Below are 24,242 nucleotides of genomic sequence, written 5' to 3' on the forward strand. Positions count from 1 at the left end.
GCTTTAGTTGGAGCAGTAGTGTTTTTCAATATCCCCATTCCCCTAATCCTAGAGAATGTACACTGGGGTGGTGTACTGTCCAATGCAGACAGGTCAATACCCTTCCCCATAAAGTGTATTTTTGACTTTGTCAACTTTATTGTCTTCTTTAAGTCTGTATAAAAGACATTGCCTAGATTCTGAGGTTGTATTGATTTTTTTCTTTTTTTTGAGACAGAGTCTTGCTCTGTCACCCGGGCTGAAATGCAGTGGCACGATCTCAGCTCACTGCAACCTCCACCTCCCAGGTTCCAGTGATTCTTCTGCCTCAGCCTCCTGCGTAGCTGGAACTACAGGTGTGCACCACCACACCCGATTAATTTTTGTATTTTTAGTAGAAATGAGGTTTCACCATGGTGACCAGGCTGGCCTCAAACTCTTGGCCTCCAGTGATCCACCCACCTCAGCCTCCCAAAGTGCTGGGATTACAGGTGTGAGCCACCACACCTGGCCTATATTGATTTTTAATAAGACAAACCACCATTTTCTCTAAACTTCACTGGGCATTGCACATAATAAATTTATCAAGGAAAAAAAATCCTGAATGCTATGGTAGCTCATGCCTATAATCCCAGCACTTTGGGAGGCTGAGGCAGGCAGATCACTTGAGGCCAGGAGTTCAAGACCAGCCTGGCCAATATGGTGAAATGTTATGTCTACGAAAACTACAAAAATTAGCCTGGTGTGGTAGCACGCACCTGTAGTCCCAGCTTCTCAGGAGGCCGTCAGGAGAATCGCTTGTACCTGGGAGGTAGAGGTTGCAGTGGGCCAAGATTGAGGCCACTGCACTCCAGCCTGGGCAACAGAGCGAGACCATGTCTCAAAAAAAAAAAACAAAAAATTCCCAGTGGTTATGTAGACCAGAGACTAACAAGAAACAATATTTTTATTTTCTTTCAGGAGTTACAGGCACATTACAATTTGAGAGTGAAACTAGATTTTGAAAGTTCATTATTTCTTCCAGTACAATAGAACAAATTAGCATTTTTGTAATAGAATGTAAATTCCCCAAGAGCAAGAATTTTTATGTTTCATTTACTGTATTATCCCAGGAAGCTACATGAATGTCCCTACAGGTAAATACTTGTTAATAAATGAATGCCTGGAGCAGAGTTTTGTGTACTGAACTTGCACCTTTATAAGGAAGATGAATATAGATATAGACATTACTTTTGCTGTAACAACCATTCTTAGCTACCTGAACAAGGCCTCATAATAGGCAGGGGAAAAGGGAGTATATAACAGGCTATGACCTAAAAGGCCTGCTATATGTTTTAGCTATTACAGTATACAGTGTGCTTTGAAATGAAAATTATCTGAAGTTGTAAAGCAGAACGCTTGGTGGCGCTGCAGGCTAAGAGTGAAAAACTGCAGCATCAGTGTCTCCTTAAAAGCTGTGCGGGTTTTCTGGCAGCTCGAAAAGGAAACACTTTTTCACTACTGGGGATAGAAGGTTTCAGAGAGGCACCCATCCCATGTCGGTAAATGTTAAAAAGAACTAACAAGATATTTAAATCAAGATAGCTGAGTTGGCTGTAAAACAATTATTTTGTGATTAAATACTGCATCTTTTGGACCCTGAGGAATGATGGAGACGCCGCTCCCCAAAGCACCAGAGAAAAGGCAAGTGACCGCCATTATTTTCTTACTACTGCTGTGGGAGGCGGGCAGCGCTACGATTAAGTATTCAGTTCTAGAAGAGAGGGACAGCGGCTCTTTTGTGGCCAACTTAGCAAAAGATCTGGGGCTGGGTGTAGGGGAACTGGCCGCGAGGGGCGCCCGGATTCTTTCCAAAGGGAACAAACAGTATTTGCAGCTCGAACGGAAGAGTGGGAATCTGCTCCTAAAAGAAAAATTGGACCGGGAAGAGTTGTGCGGTGACATAGATCCGTGTATACTGCATTTCCAGATGTTACTGAAAAATCCAGTGCAGTTTGTTCAAGGCGAACTACAGCTCCAAGATGTAAATGACCATGCCCCAGAATTCTTGGAAAATGAAATCCTCCTGAAAATCTCTGAAGGCAGCCATCCAGGGACTTCATTTCCTTTGAAAATAGCTCAAGATTTGGACGTAGGTAGCAACACAGTTCAGAACTACTCAATTAGCACCAACTCTTATTTCCACCTTTTCACTCGCAATCACAGCGACGGCAAGAAATACCCAGAGCTCGTGCTGGATCAAGCGCTGGACCGCGAGGAGCAGCCCCAGCTCAGGTTAACCCTCACGGCGCTGGATGGTGGGTCACCGCCCAGAACTGGGACTTCCCAGGTTGTCATAGTGATTGTAGATATCAATGACAACGTCCCTGAATTTGCTCAGCGGCGCTACGAGGTGCAGGTCCCAGAGAACACCCCTATAGGTTCCCTTGTCATCACCGTCTCTGCCAGGGATTTAGATGCTGGGACCCACGGGGAGCTCTCCTACTCATTTTTTCAATACTCAAATCAAATCATTCAGGCCTTTGAAATAAACTCAATCACGGGAGAAATTAGATTAAAAAAGGCGTTGGATTTTGAGGAAATTCAATCTTATCACATGGAAGTTGAGGCCTCAGACGGTGGGGGTCTTTCAGGAAAATGCACCGTGGCCATAGAAGTGATGGATATAAACGACAACGCACCGGAACTTACCATGTCCTTACTCATCAGTGATATCCTAGAAAACTCCCCAGAAACAGTGGTCGCTGTTTTCGGAATTTCGGATCCGGACTCCGGGAACAATGGAAAAATGATGTGTTCCATCCAAGACCATCTCCCTTTCCTTCTAAAACCTACCTTAGAAAATTTCTACACTTTGTTAACAGAAGGAGCGCTAGACAGAGAGAGCAGGGCCGAGTACAACTTCACCATTACTGTCACAGACTTGGGGACACCCAGGCTGAAAACCGAGTACAACATAACCGTGCGGGTCTCCGACGTCAATGACAACGCCCCCGTCTTCACCCAAACCTCCTACACCCTGTTCGTCCGCGAGAACAACAGCCCCGCCCTGCACATCGGCAGTGTCAGCGCCACAGACAGAGACTCAGGCAACAATGCCCAGGTCACCTACTCGCTGCTGCCCCCCCACGACCCGCACCTGCCCCTTGCCTCCCTGGTCTCCATCAACGCAGACAATGGCCACCTGTTCGCCCTCAGGTCGCTGGACTACGAGGCCCTGCAGGCGTTCGAGTTCCGCGTGGGCGCCACAGACCGCGGCTCCCCGGCGCTGAGCAGCGAGGCGCTGGTGCGCGTGCTGGTGCTGGACGCCAACGACAACTCGCCCTTCGTGCTTTACCCGCTGCAGAACGGCTCCGCGCCCTGCACCGAGCTGGTGCCCCGGGCGGCCGAGCCGGGCTACCTGGTGACCAAGGTGGTGGCGGTGGACGGCGACTCGGGCCAGAACGCCTGGCTGTCGTACCAGCTGCTCAAGGCCACGGAGCCCGGGCTGTTCGGTGTGTGGGCGCACAATGGCGAGGTGCGCACCGCCAGGCTGCTGAGCGAGCGCGACGCGGCCAAGCACAGGCTGGTGGTGCTGGTGAAGGACAATGGCGAGCCTCCGCGCTCTGCCACCGCCACGCTGCACGTGCTCCTGGTGGACGGCTTCTCCCAGCCCTACCTGCCTCTCCCTGAGGCGGCCCCGGCCCGGGCCCAGGCCGACTCGCTTACCGTCTACCTGGTGGTGGCGTTGGCTTCGGTGTCTTCGCTCTTCCTCTTCTCGGTGCTCCTGTTCGTGGCGGTGCGGCTGTGCAGGAGGAGCAGGGCGGCCTCGGTGGATCGCTGCTCGGTGCCCGAGGGCCCCTTTCCAGGGCATCTGATGGACGTGAGTGGCACCGGGACCCTGTCCCAGAATTATCAGTATGAAGTTTACCTGGCAGAAAGCTCTGAGAGCCAGTTCAAGTTTCTTAAACCGATACTTCCCAACTTCTTGGGTGAAGGGACTGGTGGGGACAGCGAGGCAAACTCCAACTCCAGGAATCATTTTGGATTCAATTAGGAATCTGACAACAGGTCGTGATAAATCATAGAATTCACTATCCATCTGTAAGTTCCCAATTCTCTCATTCACGTAGAGTCACATATTCACACATTAGTAATGGCTGTCATATTTATAGCTATTTCAACCTGCCGGACTATTTTCCATTCTCTTTAATTTTTGTTGTGGTGGTTGTCAGCTATGTTAGTTATAGCATGTGCACACAATAGCAGAGAAATGGTGTTTCCTATGGTTGCTGTTTTTGCTTGGTCAGATTCTGGAAGTCACAGGTGTTTTCAGGTTCCCAATATTTGAACTTGTTCATTGATATGTTATGATTAAAAGAATAGTGTTTCAAACTTTCTGGTTATCATCAGCATGACTCTAAGTCTATTGCAAATCACAGCTTTTTGTTTAAAAAATAATTTTCATTTATGCAAAAATTTTAGTAATCTTGTAAATTGTTGCAATTCTGTTGTGTTGTTTCAAAAACACTACTCTTCCCTCAAATGAACCAATATTTTACCTAGGTGATGTTTTCTCTCCTGAATTTTTCCTTTCAAAATTGATATTTATAGACCATCGGCTGTTATTCTAAAGGATTCAACTCCTGTTACATGAAAGAATAATAGAAAAAAGGTTGGTTGACTTGTGATTGCTTTTTTTAAAATAATAAATGGCTTTGGTATGTAAATAATGATTCTCCTTCTTTTAAAGTAATATATAGCAGTGGCTCACACCTGTAATCCTAGCACTTTGGGTGGCCAAGGTGGGCGGATCACCTGAGGTCAGGAGTTCGAGACCAGCCTGGCCAACATGATGAAACCCCATCTCTACTAAAAATACAAAAATTAGCTGGGCGTGGTGGCAAGTGCCTGTAATCCTAGTTACTTGGGAGGCTGAGGCAGGAGAATCCCTTGTGCCTCGGAGGCGGAGGTTGCAGTGAGCTGAGATCATGCCACTGCAGTCCAGCCTGGGTGACAGAGAGAGACTCCATCTCAAAAATAAAGAAATAAATAAAGATAAAATATAATCATATGATTCAAACATACAGCAAGAACAAAAGCGAAAGCAAATTAACATCATTATTCCACCATCAGAACTAATTTCATTAAGTCAACATCATTCTAAAGTATTTCAATGAATGTATATAAGAATAAAGTCATGGATGAAAATAATTTTATAAAATGGATCTATAATAAATTGATAGCTTCTGATAAAAATGATCAGATTGAATACAATAAAATGAAGTGTGAAACTATAGAACTTGCTTAAACTTTGATAAGTAGTCCCCATGAAGGTTAAAAAGCAAGATTAGATGAATATTAAGACATCAGCATTACTTAACTGCCTGCTTAAAAATGAGCAAATAAACATTTTATACCCTTTCTCCTCTTTCTTAATCTTACTTATCCTTTTTGTATTAAATATATATTACCTTATCAATATTTATAACATTTACAATGTATTTTGAAAGAATAGTTGCCATAATTGTTTACACATTTCATACTTTTTTTTAGAGTTTCACTCAATTTTTTTTAGAGTTTCACTCATAGTTTTTAGAGTTGCACTCTTGTTGCCCAGGCTGGAGTGCAGTGGCGTGATCTCGGCTCATTGCAGCCTCCACCTCCCGGGTCCAAGCGATTCTCCTGCCTCAGCCTCCCAAGTACCTGGGATGACAGGCATGCGCCACCACGCCTAGCTAATTTTGTATTTTTAGTAGAGATGGGGTTTCACCATGTTGGTCAGGCTGGTCTCAAACTCCTGACCTCAGGTAATCCACCTGCCTTGGCCTCCCAAAGTGCTGGGATTACAGGTGTGAGCCACCGCACCTGGCCGGCATTTCATATTTTTTAAATTTTAATTTAAAAGTCATATAATGCTACTTTTCTCCAATTTTATTCAAGTCTGACTGCCCAGGGTAACCACTTTTGACGCTCTTATGTTTTCCCATATTTACTTCCCTATTTTTAAAATCACATATGCTTATAAAGTGCTTTTTCTCAAATCCCAGTTTTAGATATCCAGTTTTTAAGGGGTACACACACAGACACACACACAACTCGCACATTTCCTCTACCTAGCAATATCAAAATTCTGTTTAGATAATGTTTATATAATTGTCACCATAAAAATGTTACTTACACCTAAGCCTTAAGAGTAAAAGCAAAAAGCCTCTTTTTTTTACCTTTAAGGTCATAATTGCCTTCTTTTTCAACTACTTTTCTATGTACATATTTTTAAATTATCAACAAATTTTGTAAAGCCTGAAGCTCCTAACTTAGGTTAAACTCATAAAGAAATTTATCAGTTCAATTCTTTTCTCCTGGAGCCATCCTGGAGCTATTCAGAGTCTTGTTCCATTGTACATTGTTTGCTCTCTAGACCTACTGCACAGCTGGCAGTTTGCTTTTCCCACTAACTTGGGAATTTATCTTCCTCTTCCATTTGATTTCCTCTTCTGGATTTTACATCTTCCTCTTGTTTGGTTTTCTCCCTTAACTGTCAGAAGAATATTTGGTAATAAATATTTTGATCGCTTGAATGTAAAAATTTCAGATGTCAGAAACTCAAATGTCTATTTGAAGATTTTGTTGGGTGTGGAAGTATACGTTAGGAATTATTTGCTGCTAGTATTTTGAAGACATTCCTCTGTTGTCTTCTAATCACCAAAGTTGAGATATTACCCATTCTTTTCTGAGAAACTTTGTTTTCCTTCTAGATCCCTGATTTTCAACCAATGGCAATTCTGCCACCTTTGGTAAATGTCTGGCAATTATCAAACATTTGGCAATGTCTGGAAACATTTTTGATGGTCACAGCTGCCAACAGTGCTGAGGCTGAGAAACCCTACTCCAGATAAATTGAGGTTCTTGTATGTACCTCCAGTGTTCTAGAATTTCGTCATTGTGTCATACTGTAAGAATTTTGGTCATTTATTGCACTAGTTACTCAATGAGACTAGCCAATCTTGAGACATGTTCTTCAGACTAGAACAGGATTGTTAGGGTTTTTTTTTTTTTAATTAAAAAATTATTTCCCCTACTAAATGGTTTTTGGTTTTTTATTCTGCAATTTCTCTTAGTTGTATACTAACCTGGTTTGATATTTAATTTTTCTTACCCTTGTTCTATCTTCTGTCTTTGTTTTCCTGGATTCCAGTAAATTTCCTCTATGGCTAAATTTTAAGCTTTTGCTATCATAGTTTTACTTTCAAAAAGCTTTTTCTTGGTCTCTGCATATTTCTTTCTATAGTAGCCTTGCAGTTTTAAAATTCTTTGGTGAGATATAATTCACATACCATAATATTCACTTTTTAAAAAATTGAGTTTGGTGGTTTTTAGTATATTCCAAGGGCTGTACAATTATTACCACTATCTAATTCCAGAACATTTTTCACATTTTCATCAGCACAAAAAAGAGACCTGGTACCCATAAGCAGTCACTCCCCATTCCCTCCTCCTTCCAGCCCCTGGAAACCACTAATCAACTTTATGTTTCTTTGGATTTGCTTGTTCTAGACATTTCATGTAAATTGAATCATAGAATATGTCTGGCTTCTTTCACTTAACATAATGTTTTCAAGGTTCATTCACGTTACAGCATGCATCAGCACTTCATTCTTTTCTATGGCTAAATAATATTCCATTGTATGAATGTACCACATTTTGTTTGTTCATCAATTGGTGGGCATTTGGGTTTGTTTCCACTATTTGGCTATTATGAATAATGATGCTAGGAACATTCATGTATGAGTTTTTGTGTGAACATGTTTTCATTTCTCTTGGGTGTATACCTAGGAATGGAATTACTGGGTCAAACACTGACTCTATATAACTTTTTGAGGAATTGTCAAACTGTTTTCCAAAGTGACTATACCATTTTACATTCCTCTCAACAGTGTATGAGGGTTCCAATTTGTCTACATCCTCACCAACACTTATTTTGTGTTATAGCCATCTTAGAAGGTGTGAAGTAGTATCCTATTATGGTTTGAATTGCATTTCCCCAATGACTAATCATGTTATATTTCTTTTCATATGCTTATTGTTCGAGTATCTTCTTTAAAGAAATGTATACTCAAATTCTTTGCCAGTTATCTAATCTAATTTTTTAATATTTTAATTGTTGAATGTTAGTAGTTCTTTATATATTCTGGATACTAGACTCTTATCAGATACATGATTTACAAATACTTTCTGCCATTCTGTGAGTTGTGTTTTCACTTTATTGGTAGTGTCCTTTGAAGTAAAAAAGATTTTTAAAATTTTGATGAAGCCCAATTATGTATTGTTTTCTTTTTTTTGAGACAGAGCCTTGCTCTGTCGCCCAGACTGGAGTGGAGTGGTGCAATCTCAGCTCACTGCAACCTCTGCCTCTTGGGTTCAAGTGATTCTCCTGCCTCAGCCTCCCGAGTAGCTGGGATTACAGGCGCCTGCCACCACGCCTGGCTGATTTTTTTGTATTTTTGGTAGAGATGGAGTTTCACCATGTTGGCCAGGCTGGTCTCAAACTCCTAAACTCAGATGATCCAGCCGTGTCAGCCTTCCAAAGTGCAGGGATTATAGGCGTGAGCCACCGTGCCCAGCGTATTTTTTCCTTTTATAAAATAAGGCTCTTAAAAGCTGATAAACATTGTATGTTTGGGTGGGACTAGTTGAGTGGTGGATCTCACCTTAGGGTAATGAAACAGGAAACATTTTATTTGGAGACAAAACGTCAATATCTGTAAGTCTTCTCTCTTGGGCTCACATTGTTCTTCAGAGAGGAATTCAATAAGGATGGGTAGGATGGAAGTTACTATAAACTTGACACCTAGCACTTTGTAAGCTCCTTGGTTTGAGAGAAAGTGTCTTAATTTTTTTTAACCCACTTTCTCACTAAGATCTCAGTCCTGCCCTAAGTTGTGCTGGTGTCCTTCAGTCCAGAGCCCTTCCTATTAAACCACTATGGATATTACACCTCCGATTTTCTGCCATGATGAGAAAAGGGAAAGTGCCTTGCTTCACTGACTAGGAAAGGAATTCTCAGATATAAGTACTCCTTATATAGATCTTCAGCCAATGTTGTTTCTAGCCTCTCCCTGGGTCCTCAGTCTGGATTATTACTTTGGCTAGATTTGATTTTCTTATTACCTTTCCTCCTTTTCATTTGAGAGCAAAAAGGAAAAAAAAAGAAAACTGTCAGTTACCAATTGTCTGTGTGCTTTGCATCTTCCAAAATTTTTGTGACTTCTCTCCCCTGCGGTTTATTCTTCTCCCATTATTTTTGTCTTTATAGCTTTGTTTATTTTAAACCCTTGCCCTCTATCATTTACATAAAGTTTCAGGAAAAAATTTGAGAAAAACTAGTGTGCTCAAACTAGAGTAAAATACAGTCCTTACTGTCAGTCATATTGTGCTAGTTTTCCTGTACCTGAGTCATTTATGTTGTTTTATCTCTTGATTTGCTTGATTTCATCAGATGTCAGTCTTTAGATAAGAGTTCATAGGTGCTGTATTTTTTTCACATGCTTGAGAAATACAATTTAGCTGGGTATAAAATTTTTCAATGGACTTTCTTTTCATCAAAGATTTGTTGACATTAAATATAACATTAGTTCTTCTATCATAGTTTCTACAGTCATCTGTAAGTCACTTGATTTTTATCCTTAAGTAGTATTTTTTTCACTAAGAATTCATCAGTACTAGCACAAGGTTTAATGAATTCTTTCCTGTTTGCTGCATTGTTGTCTTTGTACTTGAGCAACAGCTTGGCTATGTGTAAAATAATTGAGCCATAATTTATTTCCCTCAGAATCTTGTAGACATTTCCATTCTGCTTTGGTATTAAATGTTGCTCAGGGAAAGTCTGAAACCTGTTTGCTTCACCTGTAGGTAACTTGTTTTCTATCCTTGAAATTCATTATCTTTATCAGATTATGTCTTGATTATGGTAATTGCACACTACTTTTCCCTGGAACTCAGCGTGCCTTTTCAATCTGTTCATGAAGATATTTTCAAGTATATCACTTATTTATTTATATATGGTAAGTATATTTTGTTTTAAAATCTGCCTTATAGTTCTAATATCTGAAGTTTGTGTGGGCCTATACCTACTCTATTTTGTTTCTGCTCCTTCTCTTTCGTTATGTCTTTGTTTCTTTGTAGGTTGTGCATGGTTGATTGCCCTTGAAAATTTATTTGTGGGGTATCTACAAAGCCTAGGTTGCACATGTTCCATCTCCCAAAATGGATTTTCATTTGTTTCAGCCAGGACATTGGAAACACTATCAATAGTGGACCATCACAAAGTAATTAAATGGCTTGAGGTTCCTTGCATCTCAACCTATGTATATTCAAAATACAAATACACAAGAGGGCCACGTGCAGTGGTGTGGGCCTGTAGTCCGAGATACTCAGGAGGTTGAGGTGGGAAGATCACTTGAGCTCAGGAGTTCTATACTCACCTAGGCAGTAGAGTAATACCCCATCTCAATACACACACACACACACACACACACCATACACACACCCAATATGTAGATACAACTTCCCAGGCATGTTTTTTTTTTCTTTTGCTTCTGCTCTGCTTAACACCAGGCAGACTTGGCCGGGCGCGGTGGCTCACGCTTGTAATCCCAGCACTTTGGGAGGCCAAGGCGGGCGGATCACGAGGTCAGAGATTGAGACCACAGTGAAACCCCGTCTCTACTAAAAATACAAAAAAAATTAGCTGGGCGTGGTGGCGGGCGCCTGTAGTCCCAGCTACTCGGAAAGGCTGAGGCAGGAGAATGGCGTGAACCTAGGAGGCGGAGCTTGCAGTGAGCCGAGATCGCGCCACTGCACTCCAGCCTGGGTGACAGAGCGAGACTCCGTCTCAAAAAAAAAAAAAAAAAAAAAACACCAGGGAGACTTGTATAATTCCCTGGAGTTGGAGGCTGAGGGCAGGTTTAGATTTGCTGGTGTTTACACTGTATTTACATTATGGATGTATCCCTGAGGGGTCCCTTAATATGAAGAGGATCTTTCTATAATATGCTGCAACTGTGGTTACACCTGAGCCTTGATTTATATTTCTTTAATCCCACATAGCTTCAGATCAAAGCCTGTGTACAAATATTTTTAAATGCCCTGAGAGCATAAGAAGTTTTGTTGTTCTGATACTCTGTTTACCCCTCTCTTACAGGCTTCCATAAAAATTGGGCTTTTTCTGCCATTTTCTACTATGTTTTTGGCTCTTCATTAGCTTTGAAGTTTTTTCTTAAGTTTTGTCCATTATATTTTGTTTTCCTTAGGAGGGTCATATGAATTATCAATACTATCATTTTCAGAAATGACAGGCTCTGTCTAATGTTTATTCAACCTGAAGATTCAGTTTTTCCACCATTTCAATTATATATTAATTAGGCTACTTTTCCTTTGAGTCCATTGAATCCAATGTTTCATCAACTGAGTACTCGGCTCAGACAATCAATAATCTCCCCTCTCCACTAGGCAGTACTCTCTTCACAAAGAGGGCTCTTTATCTTATGGGCTTAGAAAAATATATACACAGCCATTCATTGCTTAATAGCAGAAATACATTCTGAAAGCTGTGTCATTAGGCAATTTCATTATTGCTCCAACATCACAGAGTGTACTTACAGAAATCCAGATAATGTAGCCTACTATACACACCTAGATACCCAGTATAGCCTATTGTTCCTAGGCTGCAAACCTGTATATCATGTTACTACTATACTGACTACTGTAGACAATTTATAACACAATGGTTAGTGTTTGTGTATCTAAACATAGAACAGATAATGCATTGCACTATGACATTACTATAGGTATGGCATCACTAGGCAACAAAAATTTTTCAGCTCCATTATGATCTTACAGGACCACCATTGTATATGCCAGCCATGGTTGACCAAAAGTCATTATGCAGCACATGGCTGTATTGAAATAAATATAGGTGAATGAGTATTGAATAAAGTAATAAATAAATTTCAGTCTGTTATTTTATCTGGCTTGGTAAGCCTAAATATGATAACAAAATATTTTATTTCTTTTTTATAAAATGCCCACTTATTATTTAAAGTATTTGATACTTGCTTTGTTCACCTAACAATATGTCATTTAAAATATGTGACCCAGCTTTCATTTTTTTAAATTTATAATGTGATGTTGAGCCCTTTCTTATTTCTTTACAAATAATACATTTTTAAAACCAATTTTGATTTATAGTGTTACACATGAAGGGAGGATGAAAGATTTTTATTCACCTTCAGACCATGTTCTGCTTTTTAAAAAAGATATACATCAAATTTATCAAACACTTTTATCCTTAGTCTCGCAGGAGTACATCTGAAATTTTTTATTCTCCCCTATTCTTAAACTGAGTTGTGTTAGATTAAGGGACTAGTGCCTTAAAGGCTTGATGATTTTATGTTTTACAGTTTTTTTCTTTTACAAACTCTAATCAAGAGGCTCCTATTACTTATAATTTGAGTGAAGGAATAAAATTTTGAGTTTGGATGAATTATTCAGAGTTCAGGACAAAAATCCAAAAACCACTCTGTGTGTCTCTAACCAAAACCAAAAAAGATATCAGCTACAAGGACTTAGATGCTTATATAAAATCACTGGAAGAACTGGACAAGCAGAAATAAGAGAGTCAGCACTGAAAAGGTTTTGAAGGCATATGACCACAGCTGCAGCACAGGAATCAGGAAGCTGATGCTACTGCTACTACCAAAACTGTTGCTCCCACAGTGCCCTCTCCCACCTCCAAAACTGATGGCTGCACACTTGCACAGAGTGTCTGGATGCCACAGTGGTCTCCAGTTCCCTAAGAAGGTGATGGCTAGACAGAGGAATGCTGACTTAGCTGCAAGCATTCATATCTTTCTGACCTTATTGGTGAACAGTGGGAGACAACCTTTGCCTGTATTCTAAGGCTCACGTGAAGGAATCTCATTGGTAAAACCTAATTTACATCCAGAATAATAATTCTAAGAAGTCTGGAAAATGGAGTTTTAAGCTTTCTAGACCCTGAATTTTTTAAAAATTTATAAAATGAAGTAGGAATGGATGGCATTTTCCAATAGCACACTGGGGAAACATTGTTTGTTCAAAAGGCCTTGTCCTAGCACTTGAATTAATTTCTCTATTGCTTCCTGGGCTTAGCTTTCAGTGGAACAGTAATTATTTTGGCTACAAGCCACACTGCCAATATGGAAAGAGACAGTCATATGTTCCTTTAATAACTGCTCTGAATTGGATAACTTTTTTGACCCTATCTGTTCCTAGTGGGCAGTTGGGGCAATAGGTCAGGTCTAAGTGGGTATGATATAGATGGCTACTTTAACCCAAATATACATTCTCCCCTTATTTATTACTAATATACATCTGATTTTAGCTGCTTATGTAGGTATGTGAGCTGTAGATTATATTCTTCAACCTCTCTTGCCAGGTGTCATCTTGTAACCACATTGTAAGCTGTGAGATAAAAGCACAAGTGCCATGGAGTACCTTATGGAAATAATCTTTTAAAAAAATGAAAGCACACCCTTTCCTTCCTCTTTTTGTTGGCATGAATGCGGATGTAATGACTGGTTATTAGGCAGCTATACTGGACAATGAAGTAAAGGCCATGTCCTGAAGATAGCAAGTCAATGATGGAATGAGACTGGGTCCCAGATACCATGGAGTGCATTTCAGCCACTAGGCTTCTTTTATATTTTGTTTAAGTCCCTGTTATTATGGCTTTATCTGTAACTTCAAGCTAAATTGCTATAGAACATAGATCTATAAGTTATATAGAATATAATTCTAGCTGATATAAGAAGTTTCCTTAATAAAGTGATATTTAAGGTAAGAGTATAAGGATAAATAGAGAAAATGTAAGACATGCATATTTTAGAAATCAAGGTTTATTGAGAAAAGAGGGACAAAGTAAATGACTCAAGAATCAAAACAAGAATTTTTAAAAATAAGGAAAATAAAAGGAATGAATTAAAAATATAAAAGCATAAATTGATTAAATAGAATAAAACCACATAATATTTGACCAATTAAACAAAAAGCGAAGGATATTTTAGGTTCTGTATATAATTGATGTATGAGACATGCACCTTTCATTTGGCTCCCTCTAAAAATGCACTAAGAAAATGTGAACAGATATTTTCAGAAACATAATAAGGATGAAGAGAATAATGTAGAAGACAACAGGGAAAACTCTTAGAAGTTGGAAAACAGATGAATGATTTAGTAGACCTGACAAATCAACTACCAGTTGTGAAGTGGGAAGAGCTGAGAATCAATCCTGTTCAGACTGTGGGACTAGAATAAATTCTGTTTAGATGGTTGGACATATAGAGGCATCTGAAATGTCAATCCTAGTTGCTCATGCCAAATAAGAAGGATTGTGTTAAAGATCCCTGTAAAGCAGTTAAATCTCTAGCAGTTAAATCACATTTCCCCATTCCAGTCACTGAGTAACCTACCTACCTCCTTGACCCTAACATAAGTCTGGAGTTTTATTTTCTGATGAGTGCAAAAAGGAGGGTTATTATATGAGAGGTTCTGCCAACAAAATGGAGGGCATGGGTAATATGGGTAGCAAAAGTAAGTAACCATCTAAATATTGAATTCTGGTTGATTGTTAAAATGCTGTGATAGTCATTAGAACCAATTACAAATATTTTGGTTCTCCCCTTCTTGGACATATGGTAGAATTTCAATTCTATTTCTGTTTAAAATTATGTGTAGCCATGTAATTTCCTTTGGCTAATAAAATGTGAGAAGTGACATATATCCATTCTGGGCTGAAGTTTTTGGAGGCACAGTTTAACCCATTTTCTTTTCCCACTACAGTGATCACGGAAGTATATGTGAAGATGGAATCTCCACAAGTTTAGATCCTTGACTGACTGCTGTAAGGAGGGCCCCAGGCTGAACTGTATAGGATATATAGTATAAGAAAGAAATCTGGCCGGGCGCGGTGGCTCACGCTTGTAATCCCAGCACTTTGGGAGGCCGAGGCGGGCGGATAATGAGGTCAGGAGATCGAGACCACGGCGAAACCCCGTCTCTACCAAAAATACAAAAAATTAGCCGGGCGTGGTGGCGGGCGCCTGTAGTCCCAGCTACTCGTAGAGGCTGAGGCAGGAGAATGGCGTGAACCCTGGAAGCGGAGCTTGCAGGGAGCCGAGATCGCGCCACTGCACTCCAGCCTGGGTGACAGAGCAAGACTCCCTCTCAAAAAAAAAAAAAAAAAAAAAAAAAAAAAGAAATCAACTTTCTTTTTTTTTTTTGAGACGGAGTCTTGCTCCGTCCAGGCTGGAGTGCAGTGGCGCAATCTTGGCTCACTGCATCTCGACTCACTGCGCCTCCCGGGTTCACGCCATTCTCCTGCCTCAGCTTCCCCGAGTAGCTGGGATACAGGCGCCCGCCACCACACCCGGCTAATGTCTTGTATTTTTAGTAGAGAAGGGGTTTCACTGTGTTAGCCAGGGTGGAAGAAATCAACTTTCATTGTGTTAAGCTGTTGAGATTTGGGGAAGTTGTTTGGTGTTGAAGCATAACTTAGCCTATCCTGATGCAAAACTGTACTCCTCTTCACCCACTTAATCCTTCACCTTTTTCAATCTATGTCTTTTCCTTTTGGATAGGGGATTTTAAAGAATGTGGTAATCTGGCCAGTCCAACTGGAAAGACCTAATCACACTGACACTGAGGTTTCCCCATCCATCAGTGCTCCTAGTTCACTTTAGAATGAAAAATCAAGGTGGACAAGCATTACCAACCTACTCAGAGCCATCACTCAGCTCTGTAGTCTCCCAAACTAAATTAAGAGCAAACACATGAAGAAAGTTTCTGAAAGGGCATACAGAAGTTAAAGAAAAGCAAAGAGTAAAAAGGTAACTTGGAGAAAATGGAAAGTCTGCAGCAAGAAGAAAACTTGGGGGAAAAGCGATTATTAATATCATCAGATGAAAAAAGAAGTTATTGTATCTAAGAAATAAGTCCAAAAGAGAGCTCTTTAAATGAAAGAGACAGGTCTAGGAAAATACAAACCTAATAAAGAAATAAAAATCTCAATATAAGGGCTTGAAGATAAACTTCAGAAAATGTTCTAGAAAATACTGCAAAAATATTTTAAAATGGCAAGTAGGAAAGAAAAAAATAAAGAAATTAGAGAACCGTACCAGAGGTCTAACACCTGAATTATAGAAATTCTAAAAAAGGAATGGGAGTTGGATTATTAATGAAATAATTTAAGGAGATTTCTAAGAGCAGGAGGAAATTAGTTTCCTAGATGAAATGTCTCATCAATTTTACTGTACAGCGGATGGAAAATAACCCCAAACCAAAACATATAATTGGTTAATTTTAAAGTGCTTGGGACAATGACAAAACACTACAATGAAAAATAAAAATATAGGTGACATATAGAGAGAAGAAAGAAGATTAGCTTTAGACTTCTTAGCAAACAGATTGGTTTGGAAAGCTCATTGATAAAACAAAAATTCAGAAGAAAAGTTATTTTCAACCTAAAACTCTATACTTAGTCAAACTACTAATCAAGTTTGAGGGTAGAATAAAGACATTTTAGTACATTTAAGATCACAAAAACGTTAAACTCTGAAACATCCTTCTCTGAAAACTACTGGAAGATATCTATCAAAATGAGAACCTAATTCAAGACAGGAGAAGACAGAAGAAACAGAAACTAGAAGATCCAAAACAGGACAGAAGTGAAATGAATCTCCAGGTGATGTTGAAGGATGATCCCAGGATGACAACTGAGTCTCAGGCATAATGAACAACTAGTCCAGTAACGAGTTGTTTGACTCCAGAGACAGGGATTTTGAAGGATATCATTAGCAATCCTCTTAACATTGTATCATCTTTTCAATCATATGAACCTATTGGAGGATGTGATCTAGTAATGCCATAGAGTAAACTGAAAAAGGGCAAGTTATAAAATCCCAGAAATAGCAAACACATCCAGAATAAAAGGCAAAGTATTCCAAGAATGACAGCAAAGAAAAAATCCAGAATGATAGCTGTGCAGTAGGCATAGCAAGCAACTACCCAATTTAAAGAAAAATTGAAGTCTCAGGAGGAATGGAAATGACTATGGGGAAAATTGTATTGACAGGCAATTGTATCTGTGGGATGAATAAGTGATAGGGATAAAGAAATCAAGTAAATGAAAAGGCAAGACAATTAATAACTTCATGAAAAAAATTGAAAAAGAAAATATAATTAATGCACAATAATGTTCCCAATATGTGGTAAGTAAAAGAAAATCTAAAATACCTAAAATGTAATCTAACATAATAAAGAGTCAATTGATAATTTCTAAAATTAATTAATCAAAATATATCAGAAAACAGATTAGTGACCGAAGAGATAACTAAAAGAGTTTTAAAATGGCTACCTCTTAGGAGGGGAACTAAGAAAAGTGAGGAGGAAAAGGGCAGAACAAGCCTCTTAGTGCTATTTAATTTTGGACCAAGGTCATATATTATTTCGAAAAAAATGCATTTCAAAATATCAGTAAAGTAGAGCTCTTGCAAGTCTCACCAAGAATAAAAAGGAGTTAAAATGCTAAACATCGGCCGGGCGCGGTGGCTCACGCTTGTAATCCCAGCACTTTGGGAGGCCGAGGCGGGTGAATCACGAGGTCAGGAGATCGAGACCACGGTGAGACCCCGTCTCTACTAAAAATACAAAAAATTGGCCGGGCGTGGTGGCGGGCGCCTGTAGTCCCAGCTACTCGGAGAGGCTGAGGCAGGAGAATGGCGTGAACCCGGGAGGCGGAGCTTGCAGTGAGCCGAGATTGTGCCACTGCACTCCAGCCTGGGGGACAGAGCCAGACTCTGTCTCAAAAAAAAAAAAAAAAAAAAAAAAATGCTAAACATCACTAATAAAAATAGGGATACAATTAAAGGTAAATAACACAATGAAAACAATGCCAAGAAATTTGCAAACTAGATAAAATGATTTTCAAAATAAAATGCAAGTTACTTAAAAATACAAAACCTGAACCGATTAATAACCAAAGGTAAAATGTAAATGGTAGTCACTGATTTACTGCAAGTGAAGTCACCAAACCCAACCAGTTTAAAAGGCAAGCTGGAATTAAGCATGTAGAAACATATAATAATATAATTATTAAAACTATTGTATAAAATAGATAAAAAGCTCCTTAACACATTCTACGATGCCAGTATAATAGTTTAATACCAAAGCCATAAAAGGCAAACACGCACTAGGAAAACAACATTAACTAGAAAAATCCTAAAACCATGTTGACACATCATATCTACCTGTGCACTAAAACAATAATACATTATGGTTAAATGTCATTTATATCAATAACTCAATAATTTAGAAACTAAAGAATAAATGTATTATTTCAACAGCTATCAAAAATCACTTCAAAATATGAAAGAATAAAAAGAAAACTTTCTTGATTCAAAAAAGGAATATTTACCCCAAATTGAGATCAACCATCATATTTGAAGATGAAATGCTAGAAACACTTCCACAAGTGCAAGATTGACCAACTTGCTACTACTAATTTTAAGAATATTCATTGGATATTGGAGATTCTAGTCACTGAAATTATAGATGAACAATAATTTCTATGTAATACCTAAAGCAGGTGAAGGATGAAGGTTGGGTTTGGGGGAGGCAGAAAGTGTTCCAAGAAGTATCACGGGTAAAGAGTTAAGACCTGGAAAGTGGAATAATTGTTTAATTCACAAGAAATTGGAAAAAGGTCCATTATTCTGCCATATTCACATCATTATTGTTAAATACTTTACAAATAAATAAAATGTCCCCAACCAATATTTGTTGACTTCAAGGAGGAGGCTTCATTTTCTCATATATATTTTTTACTATTCATTTTTAAAATAGGAAGTTTTCTTAGGATTTCGGTGGGGAGTCAGAGTTTAGTTTCATGCCCCTAGATTTAAGAAGACAATAAATTAATTCTTCTACGAATCCAGATTATCACAGGGGAAAACGACATCAGCTATTACTTACTAGCATCACTGTGACCATTCGAGGATAAAGATGGAATGAAACAGCAAAGATACCGGGGACAAATCATTCTTGAGGCAGAATTCCTTCAATCCGCCATCTTTTTGTTCTGGTCTTGATAACGGGAATAACATCCACAAAACGCAAGGTGGCGCTGCTGGCTAAAAAGAGAGAGAAAAATAACTTCACAAAGAAAGGGTGTTACAGATTCCAGAGTAAAGAGGAAATCTGAAGAGAAAAGCATAGGAAAGGAGACGGTGGTAATAGGAATTGGGGTAAAGTGAGGATCCTTCCCCACAAACATTGCTATTATTCAGCTCATTTCAAAGGATTCGGCTGCTGCCATTTGTGAGAGCCGCTTGAGGCTGAGTGGAAGTCATTTTGAAAGACTGATCCAAGGAAGAATGGAGGCCAGAGTGGAGTGTGCTGTGCAGAAAAGGCAAGTCTTATTTCTTTGTGTATTTCTGGGGATGTCTTGGGCTGGCGCCGAACCGCTTCGGTATTTTGTGGCGGAGGAAACCGAGAGAGGCACCTTTCTTACCAACTTGGCAAAAGACCTAGGGTTAGGGGTAGGGGAACTGAGAGCCCGGGGAACTAGAATTGTTTCAGACCAGAACATGCAATTTTTACTGCTCAGTTCGCTTACTGGTGATTTACTTCTAAATGAGAAATTGGACCGAGAGGAACTGTGTGGCCCCAGAGAGCCCTGTGTGCTGCCTTTCCAGTTGTTATTGGAAAAACCTTTTCAGATTTTCCGTGCTGAACTATGGGTCAGAGACATCAATGATCACTCTCCAGTATTTCTAGACAGAGAGATTTCCTTGAAAATATTAGAAAGTACCACGACAGGGGCGGCATTTCTCCTAGAGAGTGCGCAGGATTCAGACGTTGGAACCAACAGCCTGAGTAACTACACCATCAGCCCCAATGCCTACTTCCATATTAATGTACATGATAGCGGGGAGGGGAATATCTATCCCGAATTGGTGCTGAATCAAGTGCTGGATCGGGAAGAGATACCAGAGTTCAGTTTAACCCTCACCGCTTTAGATGGCGGCTCTCCTCCTAGATCAGGGACCGCCTTCGTGCGCATCCTGGTTCTAGACATAAATGACAACGCCCCTGATTTTGTGCGGTCGCTCTACAAGGTGCAGGTGCCCGAAAATAGCCCCGTTGGTTCCATGGTTGTCTCCGTGTCAGCCAGAGATTTAGATACCGGAAGTAATGGGGAAATAGCCTATGCATTTTCTTATGCCACTGAAAGAATTCTCAGAACGTTTCAAATCAATCCAACATCTGGCAGTCTTCATCTTAAAGCGGAATTGGACTATGAGGCAATTCAAACTTACACATTAACTATTCAGGCCAAAGACGGCGGCGGGCTTTCTGGAAAATGCACTGTGGTTGTTGAGGTAACAGATATAAACGATAATCGACCCGAGCTGCTCCTGTCTTCACTTACTAGCCCAGTTGCAGAAAACTCACCCGAGACAGTCGTGGCTGTTTTTAGGATTAGAGACAGAGATTCCGGGAACAATGGAAAGACAGTGTGCTCCATCCAGGAAGATCTCCCCTTCATCCTGAAGCCATCTGTAGAGAACTTCTATACTCTGGTAGCAGAGAAACCTCTGGATCGAGAGAGGAACACTGAGTACCACATCACCATCACCGTCACCGACTTGGGGACACCCAGGCTGAAAACAGAGTACAACATAACCGTTCTGGTCTCCGACGTCAATGACAACGCCCCAGCCTTCACCCAAACCTCCTACACCCTGTTCGTCCGCGAGAACAACAGCCCCGCCCTGCACATCGGCAGTGTCAGCGCCACAGACAGAGACTCAGGCACCAACGCCCAGATCACCTACTCGCTGCTGCCGCCCCAGGACTCGCACCTGCCCCTCGCCTCCCTGGTCTCCATCAACGCCGACAACGGCCACCTGTTCGCCCTCAGGTCGCTGGACTACGAGGCCCTGCAGGCGTTCGAGTTCCACGTGGGCGCCACAGACCGCGGCTCCCCGGCGCTGAGCAGCGAGGCGCTGGTGCGCGTGCGGGTGCTGGACGCCAACGACAATTCGCCCTTCGTGCTGTACCCGCTGCAAAACGGCTCCGCGCCCTGCACCGAGCTGGTGCCCCGGGCGGCCGAGCCGGGCTACCTGGTGACCAAGGTGGTGGCGGTGGACGGCGACTCGGGCCAGAACGCCTGGCTGTCGTACCAGCTGCTCAAAGCCACGGAGCCCGGGGTGTTCGGTGTGTGGGCGCACAATGGCGAGGTGCGCACCGCCAGGCTGCTGAGCGAGCGCGACGCGGCCAAGCACAGGCTGGTGGTGCTGGTGAAGGACAATGGCGAGCCTCCGCGCTCGGCCACCGCCACGCTGCACGTGCTCCTGGTGGACGGCTTCTCCCAGCCCTACCTGCCGCTCCCGGAGGCGGCCCCGACCCAGGCCCAGGCCGACTCGCTCACCGTCTACCTGGTGGTGGCGTTGGCCTCGGTGTCTTCGCTCTTCCTCTTCTCGGTGCTCCTGTTCGTGGCGGTGCGGCTGTGCAGGAGGAGCAGGGCGGCCTCGGTGGGTCGCTGCTCGGTGCCCGAGGGCCTCCTTCCAGGACATCTGGTGGACGTGAGCGGCACCGGAACCCTGTCCCAGAGCTACCAGTACGAGGTGTGTCTGACTGGAGGTTCCGGGACAAATGAGTTCAAGTTTCTGAAACCAATTATCCCCAACCTGCTACCCCAGAGCACAGGCAGGGAAGTGGAAGAAAATCGCCCATTTCAGAATCAGTTGGGTTTCTGATAAAGAATGAAAACTAAATCCGCGTCTGTGAATACATTTCTGATTAGCAACGTATTGTGAGGTGCCCGTAAGGGAGTGTCTTTACATCATTTCAAATATGTACTCTTGAAGTCAAGAAATAAATTTCTATACATAGAATAGGATCCTGATTTAGTACCAAGAACCCTTCACAAAGCATGAAATGTATATGTGTAATGTTTTATGTCAAACAATTATGCTTAATATAGTCTATTAAATGTAAGTCTTGTTTGAGATATTTTCAATTGCTTTCCGTTGTCTTCAATCTCTACTGAGACTTTCTGAGTTGATTAGAATGCTGTATGAGTGTACCTACCCTAGTCTCAGAAGCATAAACTGTAGAGTGTCTTTTTAAGCATTTTTTAGAAATGCTTTTAATGCATCATACGCTATTTTAACACTTTTAATCTGAGAAGAAGCATATGAGGCATGGTATTTTAGGAATGAACAAATAGATGGTCTTAGAGATTCAGTAAGTTCACTAAGGTCCACTAACTAATAAGTGACAAAACTGAGCATCCATCCTAGATCTGTCTGACTCTGGGTCAGTGACCCTGCTCCAATTCCATACTGTTTTCTGTCATTAGATATTACCTGGCAAGTTTCTGCCTAATTAAGGAGAAGTCTTTTATCATATTTATACTGCTGTTCAATCTTTTCTATATTTAGAAATAATAATAGACATATTTATCTATGGTTTTATTTTCTTATACACCAAAAGTCCTGCTTTTCTGGGTCAATTTTCAACTATTATTACTAATGCTCTGATCTGTCCAAACTCAAGTGAAAAACAAAATTGAAAGGGCAACCTGTGCCTTCTCCTTGTCTTCAGAACATATGACTTTCATTTCCCAGAAAAAAGATTAATGGTCCTGAGTAGGAATATTACCTAATTTTGATTGCATCATTAGTTAATTATTTTCTTCACATTGTAGATTTTCTGCAGTCACACATACCTAACATTTGTAATACATTTTCCTGATTTGAAAGTTTGTTTTTGAAAGTTTTCTATTAATTATAGTGCACTACTGAATCAGGAAAATTTAAGAAAAAGAGTAGTTAGTTTTAAATGCATAGTATCAAAGAGAAACATAGATGATCATTAAATTTTTAGAAATTCTCGGAAGTTAAGGAGAAGCACTGTTTTTTATAAAAATTTACAACTGATTTTTATTTTTAAAATATCTAGATAATTTTTGCGTGGTTGTGTTCTGAAAATATTGTAAACTAGTGCTGGTAACTCTAATAAAGGCAGTATTACTATATATCACTGGTGGGATAGAATCTAAAGGCAAAGAAAACCTCACAGCAGTAAAATCTTAAAATGCTTTCATGGTCTTAGGGTAAAATTATCTAATTTCTCCAACAAATAAATGGCATGAAAAACAGGAGGAGAGGCCGGGCGCGGTGGCTCACGCTTGTAATCCCAGCACTTTGGGAGGCTGAGGCGGGCGGATCACGAGGTCAGGAGATCGAGACCACGGTGAAACCCCGTCTCTACTAAAAATACAAAAAATTTAGCCGGGCGTGGTGGCGGGCGCCTGTAGTCCCAGCTACTCGGAGAGGCTGAGGCAGGAGAATGGCGTGAACCCGGGAGGTGGAGCTTGCAGTGAGCCCAGATCGTGCCACTGCACTCCAGCCTGGGTGACAGAGCGAGACTCCGTCTCAAAAAAAAAAAAAAGAAAAACAGGAGGAGAGAAGTCTACAGTAGGAAAGATCTTATGAGATCTACCAATCAAATGTAATGTGTGGATCTTGTCTGGATCTTCATTCAAACATCAGCAATGACTTTGAAACACTTGGAAGAGTTTGAATATAGATGGGTATTAAGTAATATTAACTTAATTTTTTAGGTATAATAATGGCATTGTATTTAAGGTTATTTTTAGAGTCACTTAAAGTTATTATGCATTTAAAGAAATGTATAATGAAGTATTTGTGGGTGAAAATTCAGTTTGTCTGGAATGTAAAGATGTTGGAGGGATAGAGTCAAGAATTATGGCAAGACATTGATAATAGTTGATGCTAGCACTGAGTAATTGCAGGTTAATTTTACTCTTCTCCTTTTATGAGTTATGAAAAATATCAAAATAAAAGCTTTTTAAAATTGATGCTATTAGAAGAGAAGTAGAGGTAACAAAAAAGGACACGCTTCCCCAGAAACAAAATCACCACTGCTGTTACAGATTTTGTTTCTAGTTAGACAAGCTCTCCAGCCTTTCCATCTTTGTTTACCTTCACTGTTTGACATAACTTCTCTACCTGAGATAGTCATGTTCCTGTACTATTCTACCATGTAATTTTGAGGTGTTTTTCTAGTTATAGCAATGGATTTATGCAGAGTCACCTACGTGGTGGTATCAAATTGCCATGTACTGGGTATATAGTTTATTTTTAAGGTTAATCTCT

General features: G+C 40.5%; 2 protein-coding genes across 2 annotated transcripts; both read left to right on the forward strand.

The window, feature by feature from the left end:
• Positions 1 to 1,316: 1,316 nt before the first annotated feature.
• On the forward strand, positions 1,317 to 19,050 carry LOC116471621 (protocadherin beta-17). Its single transcript, XM_032158146.2, has 3 exons — positions 1,317 to 4,633; positions 14,839 to 14,899; positions 18,990 to 19,050. The coding sequence occupies exon 1, from the start codon at positions 1,625 to 1,627 to the stop codon at positions 4,013 to 4,015; it is 2,391 nt and encodes a 796-aa protein (XP_032014037.1). The 5' UTR covers positions 1,317 to 1,624; the 3' UTR covers positions 4,016 to 4,633; positions 14,839 to 14,899; positions 18,990 to 19,050.
• Positions 18,930 to 23,254, forward strand: PCDHB7 (protocadherin beta 7). Its single transcript, XM_032158147.2, has one exon. It carries the CDS (start codon positions 19,428 to 19,430, stop codon positions 21,813 to 21,815), a length of 2,388 nt encoding a protein of 795 aa, XP_032014038.1. The 5' UTR covers positions 18,930 to 19,427; the 3' UTR covers positions 21,816 to 23,254.
• The last annotated feature ends 988 nt before the right edge of the window (positions 23,255 to 24,242 follow it).

This window comes from Hylobates moloch, unplaced genomic scaffold (genome assembly GCF_009828535.3).
Source record: "Hylobates moloch isolate HMO894 unplaced genomic scaffold, HMol_V3 SCAFFOLD_6, whole genome shotgun sequence".
Classification (NCBI taxonomy): Eukaryota; Metazoa; Chordata; class Mammalia; order Primates; family Hylobatidae; genus Hylobates; species Hylobates moloch.